The sequence below is a fragment of the Convolutriloba macropyga genome, chromosome 8 (assembly GCF_964194025.1).
Source record: "Convolutriloba macropyga chromosome 8, txConMacr16.3, whole genome shotgun sequence".
Lineage (NCBI taxonomy): Eukaryota > Metazoa > Xenacoelomorpha > Acoela > Convolutidae > Convolutriloba > Convolutriloba macropyga.
The window spans coordinates 17,165,030-17,184,465 of record NC_134475.1 but is presented as its reverse complement, the minus strand read 5'-3'; the positions used below and the strand labels follow the sequence as shown (position 1 = coordinate 17,184,465).

The following is a 19,436-nucleotide window of genomic DNA, read 5'->3' as shown; positions in this document are numbered from 1 at the left end:
TAAAAATGAATCAACAAGATTATACCGGTTACATTCATTCCACGAGTGAACAAGCTCAATCTCATGGACAAGTCTAATCTGGTAGTGAGCGAGCTCAATCTCATGGACAAGTCCAATCTGGAAGTGAGCGAGCTCAATCTCACGGACAAGTCAAATTTGGAAGTGGACAAGTCCAATCTGGAAGTGAGAAAGCTCAATCTAATTCTACTAGCATGGCGGTCCAAATGTTAAAAAATTAAAACAAACCAAGGAAAGAAATCAAACCAGTAGATAAGAAGAGACAAAAGGTAGAATTAGAAAAATCTTTAGAATCAGTCAGAAGGTTTAATCAAATAAATGAAGAAATAAAAGAATCATATGATAAACTGGATGCAAAATTAAAACAAAGAGAAGAAGATATACGTGAGTCATTGCGAAAGGCAGAAGCAAAATACTTTCCAGATTTAGATCTGCGAAGCAGTTTCACTGATCAATCTGAAGACTTAAATCAATCTAAAGACTTAGATCAATCTAATGACTTAGATCAATCTAAAGATTCAGATTTAGACTCAGATTCATCTGATGATTTTGTCTATGTCCAAAAGCCTAAAACAAATAAGATTACATGTGAAGAATGTGATGAAGAGATAACTCGAAAGAATTATAACAGACACATTCAATCATTTAAACAAAATAAGCATGAGCGATTATATAATAGAAATAAAATTAATGAGAATGCTAATGAGGATGGAATAAAAGTTACTAATGAAGATATAGAACAAAAGTTGGATGAGCAGTATCCTGAACTAAATGGAATAAAGTTTTGTGATAGTTGTGATATGTATCTTGGTAATAATACTGCTCAAGATAATCATGTGAAAACATTAAAACATAGGAATAATTTAAGATTGGTTAATGGGGAAATAGTAGAGAAGGGGAGTAAGTTTGATTGTGTAACATGCAACACTACTCTGAGTCAATATAGTGTGGATCAACATTTAAAAACAAAGATGCATCTAGATAATGTTGAGGGTAAAATCTGCGAAGCAGTTTAACTGATAAGGATATAGATAAGGATATAACTTAGGATCTGCAAAGCAGTTTCACTGATAATATGGCCGATGGATATTGTGATGTATGTAATACTAGATATAACAAAAAAAAGAACACAGTGGATCAGATGAACATAAAGAAAATGTAAAACAGAAAAAACTTGTTGATAAGGAATGGAGAGATAAAGTTAGTGAGTTAGGATTAGATCATAACATGAAGCATAATCAAATAATAATAACTACTAGTAATTATGAAGATCCTAACTTCTTTAATATACTGAAGTCATTGCACAATATACATCCCCATATTAAGTTTAACACCTTTGATGTAGTTAAGTATACAAAACCTACAGATGATAAGTTAGAAGAAAACAATTTCACCTTTAGGTTAATTAGTAGGCAATATAGTGGTGCACATGACTTGGATTTATTGAATGGGGAACTTGAGTCGAGAATATAGGAGCAAGAGATGAATCAATCTGGATGGAGCATGCAACGATTTGTTAAAAGGACAATGTATATTCATAGGTTTTATCCAAGTGGTGGGTGTGTTACTGAGTTACCATTCACGTCTAGATATATACTTAATATACATAATACTGATAATAAGTGTTTGCTATGGTGTCTAATTGCTTATCTACATCCTGCACCACATAATCCCAGTAGAGTTAGTAATTATAATAAACCAGAATATATTAATGAGATAAAATTACCAAGTGGAGTTACACCTCCATATGATTATTATCACTTAAAGAAAATACAAGAACTAAACAAAGATAAAGTATTATTTAAAGTATTTAATCTAAATAAAAATAAAACTATTAATCCTGTATTAATTAGTCATAATGATCCAGTTGGGTGCAATATATTTTATTGGGATAATCATTACTTCCTTTGTAAAAATGTATCATTCCTATTAAGAACATCAGCTAAACATAAATGTTATCCAATTTTAAAATGTTGTGTATCATTTAGAACAGAATATGCATTAAATAAACATTTGGATTTATGTAAAACACGTTGGAAGAAGAACATTCCATAAAGATGAAGATCTAAAATTTGATAAGTTCCATTATAAAAACAGGGTACCATTTGCTATGTATTATGATTTTGAATGTATAATAAAAGATGGTAAACACATTACTATTGCTTGTGGTTTATATATAAAAAGTGACTATCCTGATATATTAGAAGATAAGTATGAATATAACTGTGGTAATAAAGTAGTTGATTGGTTTGTGGATTAGAGTTGATCATTATTATAAATTATTTAAAGATTTTTTTAGTATAAACATTCCATTGAAAGAAGATAGTAATACTCCATCCGCGAAGCGGTTTCACCGATTATATAGTAGATGTTACTATTGTAATGAGAACTTGGGTGAAGACGTCGTTAGAGATCATGATCGTCTAAATGGTATATTTAGAGGATATGCTCACAATAAATGTAACCTCCAAGCTAAGAATACATTCGTACCAATATATGCATTTCTTTCTTCTAATTATGATAATCATCTATTTATAACTAAACTAGCAGAGAAGATTAGACTTAAAGTATTAACTAAAACTGATGAGAATTTTATTAGTATTGATATGGGTTATGCTAAAGCATTAGATATGGTTAGGTTCTTCCATCCACTTAGCTTAGATGCTATAAGTAAAACATTGAGTAATGAAGAATGTATAACATTGAATAAATGTGGCTTAGAAAGACGTAAAGGTATATTCCCATATGAATGGTTTGATAGTATAGATAAACTACATGAAACAACATTACCACCTAATGAAGCATTCTATTCTAAGTTGAAACAAAGTGGTATTACAGATAAAGAATATAAGCAAGCAATTGATTGTTAGAGAGATACTAAATGTGAGACAATAAAGGATTATATGACGTTGTATCTTAAAACAGATGTATTGTTATCAGTTGATGTATTTGAGAAATTTAGAGCTATGTCTTTAGAATATTATGAAATAGATCCATGTTACACATATTCTACTCCTGGGTTAACCTGGTTGTGTGGGTTGAAATATACTAATGTTAGACTTAAGTATTATCAAGAAAATACAGTTAAAATTTATGATACAATACAACATGGTATTAGAGGTGGGTTAGCTTCAGTATTAGGTGATTGTCATGTAAATTGTATGAATAAACAGATAGATCCTGAGTATACAGGGAAAGAGAATTATCTAAAATATTTAGACTTCAACTCATTATACGTTTCTGCTATGGTTCAAGCTTTACCTACTGGTGAGATCAAAGTTTGTGACGGCAATGATCCAGGAACTGGCTTTGCAGATTATACACAATCTAGCTCCACAAAAGGTTATATCTACACCATTGATATAAAGTATAATAATGACTTAAAACTAAAAACAAAGAAATATTCATTTCTTCCTGAAAATACTAGGGCAAACATTGGACAGTTTACAGATTATCAAAATGTAAATAAAAAGAAAGGATATGAACCTAATGAGAAGTTAATGCTGAAGTTAACAGATAAGGTAGATTATGTAATAGATGGAGAGATGTTAGAATGTTATTTAGATCATGGTTTAAGATTGGAAGATATTACAATTAAGCAAAAGTTAGAGTATAGTAAGAGTGTGTGGTTAAAAACCCATATTGAGTTTAATATTAAGAAAAGAAAGGAGGCTAAAGCTAAGGGTGATAAATTTGGGGATGTATTCTTTAAGTTAATGAATAATGCCTTCTATGGAAAAACAATAGAGAATGTATATAATAGACAAGATGTAGAGTTAGTTAAAGATGTAGATAGATATTTTAAATTAGTAGAAAATATTGGTTTTAAATATTTTGTAGAGTTTAATGATGATCTAGTAGCCGCACATAAAACAAGAGGTAATGTTAAATTAGATAAGTTTAATTATATTGGTTTTGTTATATTAGAAAAGGCTAAACTATTCATGTATAAAGCTGTATATGATAACCTTGAGCAAGAGTTAGATTGTAGTTATCATAACATAGATACAGATAGTATATTTATAAACGTAAATATTCCATTAGTACTATAGAAAAGGAAATGGATAAGATAAAAGATATTTTACATAATATTGAGTTAAGTAAGATGAAGGATGAATTACCTAATGATACTATTATAGAAGCGTGTTTCCTTAAAGCTAAAGCATATTGTTACAATACTGTTAAAAGAGAAAAAGTTAAAGGTATAATTAAAGCCACTATTAAAAAACAGATTACAATTGAAGATTATACTAATGCTATATATGAAGGTAAATCTAAATATGTAACTAATTATACTATTGATAGTAATAGACATCATTTAGAAACTAAGAAACAATATAAATTAGCTATTGATCCATTTGATAATAAAAGTATTAGAGATAGTAATGGTGAATTTAGGTTTTACCAGTGAAGCTGCTTCGCAGATAATTAATTTTTATAAAATAATAGCAAAAGTTAACATTTATAAAAGAGTTAAGCTGGTTTTTGTGTTCAAGTTATCCACAAAGTGGCTTCATCAAACCACAAAGTGTCTTCACAGATTTTGCAAGTTTAGTTTTACGTGCTTGTTACACGATCTCACTAGTTACACTGAAAAACACTAATCACTGTGTTTCCGTCAATCTCAGTGTTTTTTGACTGTATACCCATCACAATGTGTCCCATATACAATCTCACAGCAGGGATCATCCTTTTTAAGAACTGTGAATTTGGTTTTTTTTATCTCACTTAGTTTTATAGTATTTCATCAAAGTCGGGGGACGTTCACTGGAGTCAGTGAGGAAAGAACCCCGAACCTTCCGTTTGCTAGAGCAACTTAACTAGACTCGATGATTTAACCAACACACCAAGTGAGACAGAAAGTTTCAGTTTTAGATTGATTAAATATTGATTAGGGGATATATGAAAATTTTTATTATTTTAATATTTCTTTCAATTTTTGTTCAAGTTTTCTTTTTTGTTCAAGTTTTTCGCAAGTTGGTTTTACGTGCTTGTTACACGGTCTCACTAGTTTTATACTAGTATCTGGCATACGTTCACTGGAGTCAGTGAGGATTGAACCCGAACTATCCGTCTGATAATGGTTAATTACCAGCTTAACTCTGTACTAGTGGCTTGCACAAAGTGACACAAGAAATGATTGATTTAAAATATAAAAGAAGTGAATATAGAGTAGTGGATATATAAATGGAATTAGAGTAATGTGTATATGGTGACCGTATCGCGACTCTATGTTGCGGAGGTCACCATATACACATTACTAAATAGTTCGACAAACAAGAAGAAGCGTGGAGAAATTACCAAACTAGAAGTCTCAAACTAGAACATTAAATTAATACAAGAACAGAGAGACCAAAGTAATTTTATACAAATGCTATGTCCAAGCTGCAATTTCAGGTAATCTCCTCTAAACCATCGTAAGGAAAGATCTTATTCTGAGCTTTTGAAAACGTTAGATCTGTCTCCATTGCAAATGATGATAACCTTCTGCACCTTGTACAAAATGATAAAGACATTCTAAATCATGTCGCCTTCTACAGGCATATTAAGTGTTTGTGGTTCTATGTCAACAAAGCTTCAGATATTATCAACATTCTCTTACCAATTCTTGTCTCTTTTGTAGTGCAAGAATAGCCATGCTGCAATTTTTCCTTTTTCAGACTGATTTTGCTCTGAAAAAAGATTTCAGAATAAATAGTCGCAGTATTTTAACTACTGTTTATTGAAACACATAGGTCATACGCACTGAAGCAATGAAGTAGTATTAGGTAGAAAAATGAAGCGAGAAAATAAGGCAAAGTTAGCGACAACATTCAATATAACGAGAGCAAGAGTGTTTGACTTCAAACAAGTCTACTCTTATTAAAAGGAAATTGTCATTTTTCATATGGAATCTCTTTCTCGTCATAACAAATTTTGTTATGTTTGTTTACAAAAGCAAGTTGGTAACACGCTGTGGTCCAAAGGCAAAATGTTCATCTGTTTCGAATTTTTGTTCTTCTCAATTTTAAAGTTAGTGTTGCGGTGCAACATTAATTGAATCACTTGCTTAGAAATGCTTTACTATAACGCTTTATGCTTAAGAATCTCCAGCTCGAAAAGACCAAATGAATGTGATAATATCGTTTGAAATTGAGAACCATTGATTTCAGCACGTGGTTAATTATCATTGTTTTCCTCATCTTGCTCGGATTGCATTGAAGGTCATTGTATCAAATGCTATTGTAAATCGTAACATACCGGCCTCCTGGAACTGGCTCAACTTTATTAATATATCAATGAAACTGGCTCTCTGATTATGTGGTCAATTGCGGTAAATAGTATTTCTCAGCAACCCATAACAAGTTTATTGATACTTTCTTAAATTCAATCAGTTCTAATTTGCCAGTTTTGTACAGTTGTAATTTATATTTTCTTGCTGTCATTCCCCGTCTGTATCCTCTGTTGTTCATTCTTCATCTGGGTCATCTTCCTTGTCAGATCGTAATGACGGCATGTCAATATCGTCTTTCATTAACAAAACAAGCTTGTTGACTGGTCGTATAAATAGTCCAGATGATGTCTTCAGTTCAACAACTCGAACTATTTTATAATTTCCATCAAAGACCTTTGTTATTCGTCCCATTGGCCACAGAGTGGGTGGTATGTTCTCTTCTTTGATTATTACTACATTATTGATGTCAATTTTTGTTTGTCCCGTTTGCCATTTTTTCCGTCGTTGTAAATTTAACAAATATTCTGTTGACCACTTCTTCCTAAAGTCTCTGATACGATTTTCCATTCTCTTCTTCTGTCGTGTCTATTAAATTGTTATTTTTCCTGTTGTTTTTGGTTCAGGCAAAGCTGTGATAGGTCGTACTATCAAAAAGTGCCCTGTCGTAAGTGCTAAGGCATCATGGGCGAACGTTGAAACGGACGTAATCGGCCTTGAATTCGCGATTGCTTCGATTGGTGTAAACAATGTTGTGAAGACTTCGAAAAACAGTTTTATTATTCCAATGCTGCGGTACATGTGACGTATCAACGATTTGACAGCGACCTCCCATAGTCCTTCAAAACTTGTTGTTCTCGGCGGAATAGTAAGCCAAGTAAAATTGTTCTCCTTGCCGAATGTTGATATCAAATCTTCAAACTCTTGAGTAGCTAAGGCTTGTCGAAACTCTAACCCTCCCTTGGTCCCAATGAAAGTTTTTGAGTTGTCGCTGTATATTTCATCAGGAATACCTCGACGAGATACAAATCTTTTAATGGCTGGAAGACAGTCGTCCTTTGTCATAACTGGCTCTATCTGAACTGCCTTCGTACTGAAGCAAATGAAAATTGCAACGTATGTATTCAAAAGCGTTCGAGCTCCACTTTTTGTGTAGAACGGTCCACAATAGTCGAGTCCTTCTTGACTGAAAGCAAATGACAGCAGTACTCGTTCTCGAGATAGATCTCCCTATCTGATGCTGTAACAATTTGGCATCAAAATGGATGCAAAGTTTGCATCTGTATAAGACACCTTTCACTACGGAAAGCCCTCCAGGTATCCAAATAGTTCGTTGAAGCGTGTATAGCTTCAGTTGAGGTCCTCCGTGAAGATTTTTCGCGTGTGCTTCTCCAAAAAGTGTTTCAATGATTGGTGATTTTCTTTGAATAGGAACCAGAAATGTTCGGTCTATTGCGTTAGGTGAATTGACTAGGCGTCCTCCAACTCAAATCACATCAAACCATGTCGAGATAACAGCGTGTTAAGATAGTCTGGAAACCTCTGCGGATGGTGAAACAGACGATGACCCATCTGAAGAATTTTGAAAAGATTGCGTTTTCGTACAAGTAACCAGTGAAACTTCATCACAAAATTCGCAGTTGGCGTGCCAGGTGATTGTTTAACAATTAATCTAATTCGAAAGTTCATTAGTTGCTGTAATTTCTATTTTTGAACGTAAGGCAACCCATAATAAAGCAAATTACAATAGTCAATCCACGTGAAAATTGAAACCCTCAATAATTCAGTTATTGAATTTATTGAAATGGAGTCTCTAATGGAATAAACTTTACGTAAGAAATAGTAACAACCTGTACAAACTGAACAAACTTGCTAGGAAGGAGCGAGTTTATCATCTAAAACAGAACACAATAATTTTAAGTTATCTAAAAATTTAGAATTCATTGGCAGTTGAATATCACTGACCACCGAATTTTTCTCCGCAATGTTTATAAACTTAGATTTGTTGTGTTCAATTGACGTTTTGCACCTCAAACCACTTTTGCAGAATGCCAGTTGTTGAAACAAAAACTTCTTGAGTCACTTGGTTGTTGTAAACAAAATGAACCGGAACAACAGTGTCATTAGCATAAACACAATAATTCACGCTGAGCTTAACAAATATACGCTTCAATGGTAACAGATAGCAATTTAAAAAAACAGGGCATGAAACAGAACTTGCGGAACACTCGTTCCAACTGATTGCCTTGTAGAAAAATGTCATCAAATAAAGCTTTTTGTGACCTACCACTAAGGTAGCTCCTGATAAAGCTGAAAACACGATGCCCAACTCCTAAACTATTTTCAGGAACAGACAGATTTATATTATAGTCAATTGTATCAAAAGCTGCCGATAAATCAAAGTCTAAGTAGAGCGTGCTTTTTCTCAATTACAAATTTAGCAAAATGTCATTTATTACTTTCAGGAGTGCTGTTTTAGCTAAAAAGGACTAATAATAAGCCATTTGGATGTTCCACAAAATATTGTAATGTTCAAGATGATCTCTCAGTTGTTGCAAAGCAGCACTTTCTAACAATTTCGAGATGAAGCTTAGATTTGATTTGACGATAATTTGCTACGTCTGGACAATCGAGATTGTATTTTCTGATGTAAAGCTTTACAAAAACTGCTTCAGAGTCTGTGGAAAAAAAACCTCATGTTCTGAAGAGGAATTTGTAAGATTCAACAGGGCGGATAGATAATAACCAGGTAAGAATTTTACAAATAGCTTGGGGATTTTGTCGAACGGAGACGTACTGCCGGAGGATTCTGAAATTTTTTTCAAGTCGTTCAGATATAATTGCTCACAAAGCTCAACCTGCTCCGTCTAATGCATTGGTTTTCATTAGACGGGATTGAATCATTTGAGGCAGCAATAATTATAATTTTTGGGATAAATTTGCTTATTCCGGTGGTTAGAGCTTGTTTGCTTTCTTATTTTGGCAGCTGACGTTCTTCTTTGCCACAAAAAAAAAGATTTCAATAAAGCATACTTTTCACGGTTAGAATTACTCTTTAGAGTTTTTTTAATATAAGTAGCACGGTGCCTGGTCCTAGTTTTACGCAAAATAAGACTCTTCAAGATTGTTTCCTCTGCTTCTAGATTACTTTTCCAAACACTGTCATTATCTGCTGGATGATTTTCCTTAAAAAAGTTGAGAAGAGCTTTCACATAAACCACATAAAAATCTGGTTTGGACTTTTTTTAATTTCTTTAATCAATTTGTTGCGTACGCTTGATTCCTATTAAAAAGATCAACAAGAAACAATTTATTGAATAATCTAAGGTTGTAAGGATTGAGCTTGATGTAACCTCAATGCGCATATGATTGGAGGATATAACATCGTCAAGAAGGTCAACTTTTGTATGGGTTGGGCTGTCTACGAGCTGATCGAAGCTGAAATATTCCATTAAAAAGTTGCATAAAACTGAGGCATCATTTGTTGTCGTCAGAGGGATATTCAGATCACCTGGCAGAAAAATTCTGTCGTAAAGCAACATTTTCTTCTCTAAAAAACGACTGCAATTCTCAAAAAAAGAATTGGCATTACCTCCAGGAGTTCAATAAACAGCGATCAAAAGTAATGTTATTCGTTCAAGTTTATGTATCTTGGAACAGCACTCAAAATAATCTGATTAAAAAAAGCAAATTTTTCCAAACTAATGTCAACTCTATAAAAAATGCAGATTCCTCCACCCCTTTTATTGAGCCATGGGGCACTGTAAAATTTAAATCTGCGTGGACATTAATGTTGGGTTTAAAAATGTCATCAGATGTACTACTAATCAATTATTCCAAACATTCTCAAATATGAATTTCGTTTATTTCTAGAATGGCACCTAATTTTCTTGTCATTTTCTAAGCAGAAGGCGCATTGTGTAAAAAGAATTTAGCTGAGTTTTTTTTGGAAATAAGGAGTTTTTTGTGTTTTTTCGTTTTTGATCAACACAAGATTGCCATTCTTGTACAGTTTTGTTTAGATAAAAGCCTGAGACTGTAACCACAAATTGGAGGTTTCAATTTCTTCAACATCAAACCTCAAGACAAAGTGGAAAGATTTAAGCGGTCACTCTGGTTTAGAAATCTGACGGACGCAGAGAAGATCAACATCGTTTGTAGCACAGTACTGTTGCACCTTTTTCGTAATTATACGCTCAATTATTCTTCCCACATAGATATTCCGTCGCCCAGGGGAATCTTTGTTACCTTATATTATCGGGGAACTCCTGTTTGTTCCCGTTTTCACTTCCTTAGAAGGACTTAGTTTTCTTTGAGTAGGTTCCAAATCGAATTCTTTGGCTTTCCTTTTTTTTACCCGAATTGCTTTGAGATTTTGAGGAGCTGTCAACTCTATTTCTATAACATCCAGTTTTAGCGGCATTATTGTGTAGAAAATTTGGTTTTGTAAGCAACGCCACTTCATTTCGAGGTAGAGCAACATCGCAGATTAGCGAATCGACGCATTCTATTTTCATCTCCAATGTTGATATGCTGTCAAATGCTGATATGTGCAGCAAAGATTGGCGAGCATGTTTCACAAGACCTGAAGATCATTCCTTGCAAATTCGAACAGCTCGTAATTCCAAAGCAAGCATGATGATCGTATACATTTTTGCACTTCACACAAATCGCTGTTGTTACTGGATTACAACGCTGCATATAAATATCACATTGTGGTTCATGGGGCGGTGGTGGTACCATTTTCACTTTGTGTTAAATTAGGGAATCAGTGGGACGAAGGGAAAATCCCGCTAAGGGGCTGTGAAATTATTCAGTCAAACAGATTCTGAGAACTCTCACGCCAAATGTTTAACTGAAAAAAGAATAAACTAAGGTAGCTAATAGAACTGGAAGGAAAATGTTAAAATCGTATCACGCTGGTCAAGTAGATGCGGAGAACTATCAAGCCAAGCGCTTCCATGTAGTAAACAAATAAATATTTCTCCGATTTTCTTCCCCCGGAATCCAAAAATTCCCGGTAATTGGCTGCTCAAAATGAATGTCCGGCCTCTGAATACACAATAAAGAAAAACACACAAGTTGAAACGAAGTTGATTAGCCTCCCACGTGCAAGTGGAATAATTAGCCTCCCACTGGAATAATTTACAAAATCTTTGTGCGGATTTGGATCTCCGAAGCCTCCTGAACTACTACTATGATACTAACAACACGAAGTTAGAAACTGCTGCTGTTTAAATCCAGTACATACCCTGATTCTTTTAGCGTTAAGCGTTCATCTCCATTAAACGTTAAGCACGGCCATAAAAGCATTTAGTCTCCGCCTGAAAAAGGAATTAATTTGAGAATAAATCAGTTTTTTTTTTTGAATTCTTATATCAGTCGAAGTTTTTGTCAATAGGAACTGATATGCGTTCAATTACCCATTTGGATCTTTTCCGTTTGTGCCCCCCAGTACGTTATGCACCCCACCCAGTACGTTATGCACGCCATTTTCAACGATAACTCTAATTTCCTGAATTAATCATGCTTGTCTACCTTGTGTGTTCCAGCTGTCCTGATTATCAAGCCTGAAAGTCTGCTGGTATCGGAGTGCACAAATGCTTCTCAGTGTTTTTCTCAGAAGGCAAGCTGTTAGTTTGACTCATCTACTTTTGCCATTAGTTGTTTGTTTTCTAATGCTGTCTGTCTTTTGTTTTAACATTTTTCTCAGGTGATGTTTGCGTATAATATTGTCATTTTGGGTCTTTCCCATTATTGCCCCCCCCCCCCCCCCAGCTTAGTGGTCAGATAACCTATAGCCCCCCCAATCATGGTAACTATACCATAATGGGGGGCTATAATTTCATGGGGGGGGGCTATTATGGGAAAGACCCGTCATTTTATTGATAGATTTGAATAATACGAAATGCTTTATGAAGACGTAGAGCTGGGAGAGTCCCGGACCAGTCAATATTCACCCAGTGTTAGGGAGGGGGCATTTCTTAATTTAGCTTTTGATTCTTCTCATTGTTTTAATGGTCGTCTTGAACACCTTACAAATACGGGCTCTGTTTAAGAAAATTTTATTGAAAATTAAAATAGATCCTTTATATTATTCTTCTTGAAGTAATAGTCAAAGTTTAAATTCGGTTCTGCGTCAGAAGATTTTTAGCTGTAGTGTGATGTTTATGCCATACTAAGCCGTAATGTTTATGACGTAATGTTTAGTTGGCATTGTGTAATTTCTAATTTAAGAGTGCTGTTTTGTCAATCTAAAGAGATTTAGTTTATCTGAAACATTGTTTCAGATGAGCAATGGCAGGAAGGGATGACGAATACGATTTCTTATTCAAAGGTTTGCATTTTGGTGCTACAAAATTTAAAAAATTACTTTTAGAATTATTGGATTAAAAAACTTATTGCCCTAAGTTTGAATTGCAAACGTTAGTTATGAACTTATACCTTGAATTATGGAGAACGCTGAACAAGTCAGAATGAAATGGTTGCGAAGAAGATCCGAACTGTGCAGGAAGTTTTCTGGAATCGTGTTTTCTTTTTTCGGATAGTTGTTTACTATTTTGTCTTTGTCTGCACGTCACGCTCGAACGATCAAAACTGGTTCCAGTTCGTAAAGCATAAATAACTACTATTTATGCACTTCTTAGATCAGTCTCTTGAAAATAATGAGTCCAATCCACCGCTTCATTTTTGCATTTAACTGAAAGCTAACGGAATCTAATGGAGAACATCAAATTATAATGGGTCTCAGATTACCATAAGCAACAACAACTTGAATGCCACATCAAGTTTTTTCTCCCTATCATTTAAAATGTTAAGCTCAGAATGAAATTATTGTCGCTTAAAATGATCACGTCGATTAGATTTCTCATTTAGTTTACTGCTGTTTGCTTGAGACGGAAACCCTTTTTTTATCATGATTGCCGTAAGTGCAAAAGCAGCACCCACAAACGCGGGACGCAAATTAACTTTCAACATTTTCAACTGAAAAATGGGCGACTTATGAGATAACTGAGTACAACACAGTCACATTACCTGTTTATACTAACAGAAAATTATTTGTTTTTAATAGCCGCCCTCATCTTCTCAGCCGGCTATTATAGCGCTCCTATTTTTTTACAATTCAAAGAATTTGAATTGTATTGGGGCGCGCTGTCTTTTTTTACGACTCGAAGAGGCGTATTGGAGAAGTCCTTTTTTAATCACTTTAGTTGGAGTGAATTTTGAAGCAGGAAATGAAACGCGTCAAAAATTTTAGATTGGTTTGGGTGCTGAAGAAAATTGAAGAAGGGAGCGAAAAGAGAGTGGTTTTTTGTTCATTCCGCTGTTTTCGAGAGAGCGAGAAATTGAGGTGTGAAAAAAATTTGTAAGCGAGCGAAATTTTGTGTTCACGTGCGGCTTTTTAAAACCGTTTTTTGTTTAATAGCCGCACAGCGATAGCTGGGGCTATTATTGGCCTTCTCTTGGTTTTTTTTTTATTTCGTCGTCATGATTTTTGTTACGACCATATGACGTCACAGCCACTTTTTGTTCATTCGTTCATACAATTTCAACTGAATTGCATGTGTGACGTCTTTTTTCGCTCTTAGTGGAGCGAGTTTTTTGTTCATGCGCGTGATTAAGTTTTTGGTCACACTTGACTTACCTCACTCTCAAAAATGACTTCCTCAATTTGAAATTGACTTTTATTTACTTAAATTCAAAGAGATAAGGTCAAATGGGTGTCTGTCACTCTAAATGAAGGTTATTTGAGATCAGCTAATAGAGGCAGCAATAACTCATACAGATTTTTAATCAAAATAGAACAGATCAGCCTTCAATGAAAAGACGAATTTTTTTGGTCTGTCTTTTTTACTGTTTTTTTTAGACTGCCGATCTACGAATCTATTGCGGCTATTTTCTGGCAATCTGCCAGCTATGTTTATTTTTTTTTGGTTTAGAAGTCTGATTATGATATTGTGTGAAGCTTAGGGTAGGGTTGTTTTAATAGAGGTTCGTAGGTTTCTGGTCATTAATAAGAATTTTATACCATTTTGCTGGTTTTTCAGCTATTTTGCTGAATTTTAGGCGAATTTTAGCAATTTTTTGCGTTTTGTTTTGTTATAATGCTTTGTATGGGCTTTGAATAGACGCATGTTAGTTATTGAGTCTTTAGATACCAAGTGATTACATTTTCTTGGGTTTTAAACGAGTTTTTTTATTAGAAAAATGACAATAAACTGAAAAATTATTAATGATTTTTCTTAATTTTTTTTGCTGTTTTTCGCTTTTTCGAAACTTAGAGAATGTTTTTAGCCTGTTCGACTTTCTTATTGTTTTGGAAGTTTTCCAGTACTATATTTGCTCCAATTAACGTTTTTTGGGTCTATGTGGTCCCTTGGGTCTTTGATGCGTTTTGATGAATTTGATTTTAGTTTTGATTCATTTTGTTAAAGATAATTGAGTAATTTTTATGAAGATTTCCGCGAATTTTCTTGTTTTTTTTGGAATTTTGGCTGAAATCTTCAGATTGTCTGCTTTTTGCTACTTTTTCAAGTTCTAGCTTTTGATAGGAGCTTTTCTAGAGGTTTTGTTGGAATATATTTAATGCACTTTTCAATGACGGTTATTACTAACTTTTCTTAATCTCTGACTTTTTTTCTATTCTTTTTCGTTCTTCGTTTTTACTTTTATAAGTAGACAATGGTTTGGATTGGTGGACGCTTGACCAGATGTAGTATTAATAGTTTTTTGAAATAATGATTTGAATTCGGCATAATGGCATTTGATATTTTTACAGAGAATATTTTTGGTTTTGTTTTTCATTTCCTTTCTTTTACCTTCGTTTATTCTACTTGAAAATTTTGTGTTGGGTTTCTGTCTCAATTCGCAGTGATTCAATGAAATAAAACTAAACCTACTGCATGGGTTTTCGCCAAAAGTTGTTTTTTTAAACTTGCAGATCAATATAAAATTTTTATCACGTGCTTTCGTTTTTTCTGGTCAGTTATTTTTTCCTTGTTCTTTTTCATTTTCTTGTTTTAAAGTGACAAGTGTTATTCAGTAGAATAAGCATTATGTTAAATGTTTTGGTCAATCAGTAGAATAAGTTTTATGTTTGTTAGGGGTGTTAGTTTTTTCCTTCGAGTCGTTTCCGGAATTCTTCCGGCTATGTTTTTTTTAAGATCTGTTCACACATTTTCATGATGGAGTCAAATTGGAGTAGTGATTTTGGTCACGCGGAAACAGGAAACGGAGCGAAAAGGCGAGTGGTTTGCGGCGTGAAATTTCGCTCTAGTTTTAAAGCAGAGTGAGAATACGGTGTTTGAACAAAAATTCGCTTTATCGGTAGTAGTTTTTTGTTCACATGCGGCAATTTCACTTTGATTTTTACTTTTTTTTTCGATTGTTTGGATCGGATTTTTTTCTAAATGGTTTTTCCAATCCTTTCATAGTCTGTTCTTGGTCTATTTTTCTGTTTAGTCAATGAAAATTCTTTGAATTGTACGTCAGGACTTGTCCTGCTATGTTTTTTTTACTTCGTCGAATAAAAACATGTTTCGCTTTACCTCATTTTGCCGCTTTTTCAACATTTTGCGTGATATTTTTTTGATTTCCCTGGGCTAGTTTCTCTCTTCTCTCATTCTGCTAAAAGTGATTTTGAACATCAGTTGCTCAGCAAAGCAATTCAAAATGAACACAGTCAGTATAAAAAATTGAAGTCAGAAGTAGAAACGGGATAAACCCATCAAGCCCAATTTTAGATGCCCGCTATTTGAACGTCGTTCCTATAAGTCTTAGTTACCATCTCTAATGCTTATTGGTATTGATAGTAGCCCCTGTAGCCTCTCTATAAGAAACAGAAGTACGTTATGTTCAACTATGAAATACCATCAACATAAATCTGTTTTGAAAAATGTTTTTGTACAAAAATTTTTTTTTCAATATCTTTTCTTTCAATCCCAATCATGCTTATTGGAATCAACGGCGGCTATTTTCCGGCAATCTGCCGCGTATGTTTAAAGATTTTAATCTTAAATCTGAAACACAAAGGCAATTATTAAAAAATTCTTATTTAGAATGCTGGCTCATCTTTGATGAGGCTCATACCTTTATTTAACCTATTTCTCCCAAATCACAGCTCATTCTTTCAAAGCAAGCAATATGATAGAATCGAAAAAGGAGTCATCTTTAAAGAGGAAACTTAAATATTATTGGCCGAAAAGTTTGTTCCAGTCAAGTTTCTGGTACCTTTCCCTTCACTCAATTTTTCAATGAAATAAGATGACGAGAAAATGTTATCAAAATTACCAGAGATGTGGAATCTTCCATCTTGAACCTGCAATTTCGATTTCTCAACAGGCTTAAACACCAACTGAACTCCATACAATTAAGATCGGATTTTAGATAAAAAACACTGCAAATTAAAAAATCACTGCGAGAAGTATTGGGGAAGGAAACAGCAACATTTTTGCAATCCAAATGCGATGAATAAGAGTCAAAAGAGGAGCTCTGGCCTTGGCTGGAGTTGGTCTATTTGGATTCGAAATCGTAATGGGACGTTCAGGGGGATCCTTCGCAACAGGAACTTTTGGAATTTGTCAGGAGGAAGCAAAAGTCAACGCCCAAAACATTGAACAATTAAATATCTATAGCGTTCACAGAGTGTGTTGTACACATAAGAAGCGGAAAACGACAATTTTTCATGATAAACAACGAATCGGACACATCCATGCTACATAGGAACAAATGGGCGAGACGCAGAACAAAATTGAGGCAATCATTGAGCTAAAGTTTCAAGTAAATGAACACTAACATCCATAAATTTAGATAATGTAACCAAATGCTGTTCTCGAATCAGCAGATTAATTCAATTTTGACACTAAAAGTTCATTGCTTCATCAATTCGGTTCCAACTCGCGTCTTCCAATGTCTCTGCTGCCGCGCGATTCTGATGGCCATACTAGAAAGCGTTGGTTGAGATTAGAATGAAGCTGCATGCAGACTATCATTAGCCATTGCGACCAGTGACCTCATGTCCTATTATGATGCAAAACTGCTCCGAGACGTGATATTAGTCGAACATGGACTAATAGTGACTGTAGCGATACCACTTGCATGACCTCAAACGGCATTTAAAATTAAATATGCGCGGATGGTACCCATGCCTCAGCCTGAACCCCATAGGTCATTTAAATGGAGCATCAAAGCGCCATATCTAGCAATATCTGAGAACAAAATGAAATTTATCCGTTGACTGCAAGCCAATGTGAAAAATGCTTAAGATTGTCTGGATATAGAAATTGCCACCAAGCAGTAGCGACTCAGCCAAGCCATGGATCGTGTTAGGCAACATCGTCTTTGGAATCATCTCTCGAAGCGATTCGTGAGTTCGCAACGGTAGTCATATATCTACTTAATCAAGCTCAGAACTTAGTTAATGGAAATTGGTTGTTGACATAAGCTATAGAAAGTTAGTTTGCGCAAAACATAGATTCAGTTCACCCGACTCGTAGTGAACTTATACGCGGTTGCAGTATCTGTCTGCATCATGGCTATAGACTGTGGATATCAGTTACTAGGCCACATGGTTAAGATAAGAGCCGATCTTTCAGATTGAGAAGATGCTAGCAAAAAAATTCAGTTCAAATTAGCGGACCATGTGCAATTTTACTTGGCCGACTACCAACAATAGAAAATTTACCTTACGTTGAAACAAAAACTCGCAGGTATGAATATAATGCGAAAAGTTTGAGAAAATTTAAATTTGCTGATGAAGCCAGTGTTAGCAATTATTCACCATCTCGTAGGAATAGCCGAAGCGATTGTTCAAGAAATATAGCTGTTTAAACCATCTTTGATCAAAGAATTTGGATTTTCTTGATTTATCGTTTTCATTGATCATTGATGTTTTTTGAGTATGATTTCTATGTTCGCTGTCTTAGGCTGTATCAAGATTTCAAATCATCCAAAAATTTGACACATATTTTCTCAAGAACAAAGACGAATAAATAAAATTCAAACCTGTGATTGGAGTTAACTCTGATGAACAATCATGTAGTACAGTTGTTCCCCCAAAAATGAAAGCGTTATCGCATCCTTCAATATGACATGAACGGAATTTCCATTGATAATAAATCTTAGAATGGAATGCCTTTGCACAAATCAACTTCTCGTATACCATCTAGAATACAATAATGATATCAGCATCTAAATCACATCCTCAACTGAGCTCAGCTATAATGCAATTGGTTTGTCAAAATAAATGCTTTTTTTGCAAAATTGCAAAATCGACCCGATATATCTAATTTTTATTCGGAACGAAGATAACAAATACACAATGCCAAGGACTGGATGGCATCATTGTTAACGAAGAAGCTTTTTCCACTCAAACTTTTTGACTCAATAATTCAATATGGACTGGAACAATGTGGCCTGTAGTAGAGTTGAATTCAATTCTTACTTCATGACAAAATTGGTGGACGAGCCAAAAATTGTCCAAAAAATTTTCCTCAAGGGTGGGGAGCGTCATGTCCGCGACCTCTGAATAGCTATTGGAAGTTGCCAAACTTGTGAAATAACTTTATTTTGACTAAGATTTCTAGTATTTGTATAATAAGCCTCACCATCACTCAAAGTTGTTTCCTTATAATCTGTAGAATTAAAGTATTGGAAAAACTTACTTTGAAAATAACGGTTGACTGAATTGGGTTGTCGCCCAGCTCTGAAGATTCGCTCGACGATCCTGAAACTTTAATGAAACTTTCTAAATACGCAAAACTCACAACACACATGCATACATATTAATTTATTAAGAACGTCCGTCCATACAATTGGAATCTTTTAATATTAAAAGACAATGAGAATCGGTAATGTGCGTTGGCACATAAGGTTTCAACCCGTCAAATGACAAACAACTGATATAACTTAAAACCCTCGGCCTCAACGTTTATCTCAGGTAAGTTTAAAAAAATGGAATCCCATTCTATCTTGTTGTCGTTTGCGGTCTATTATAAAACAGAAAGCACTCTCTTCACAAAATGAAAGAAATTAAAGTAAAAAAAAACAAACAATTAAGTAAACGTACTTGAAGTTGCCAGAAAATCGATGAAATAGCTGCAAAAACTAGTCTCCTTTGAAGAAAGACCTAAAAATAAAAAGATCTAATTCCTCACGAATGGAATCGAATGCATTTTAAAATAAACCCTACACCAAACAAGAATGCCTT

General features: G+C 34.3%; 1 protein-coding gene across 1 annotated transcript in view; it reads left to right on the top strand.

Moving 5' to 3' along the window:
* Positions 1–19,436, top strand: part of LOC142344531 (ras-related protein Rab-11B-like) — a 450,398-nt gene that overhangs the window by 412,893 nt on the left and 18,069 nt on the right. Inside the window, exon 2 of the mRNA XM_075396276.1 lies at positions 12,518–12,566. Coding sequence (XP_075252391.1) covers positions 12,527–12,566 — 40 coding nt within the window. The 5' untranslated portion in view covers positions 12,518–12,526. The remainder of the gene's footprint in view (positions 1–12,517; positions 12,567–19,436) is intronic.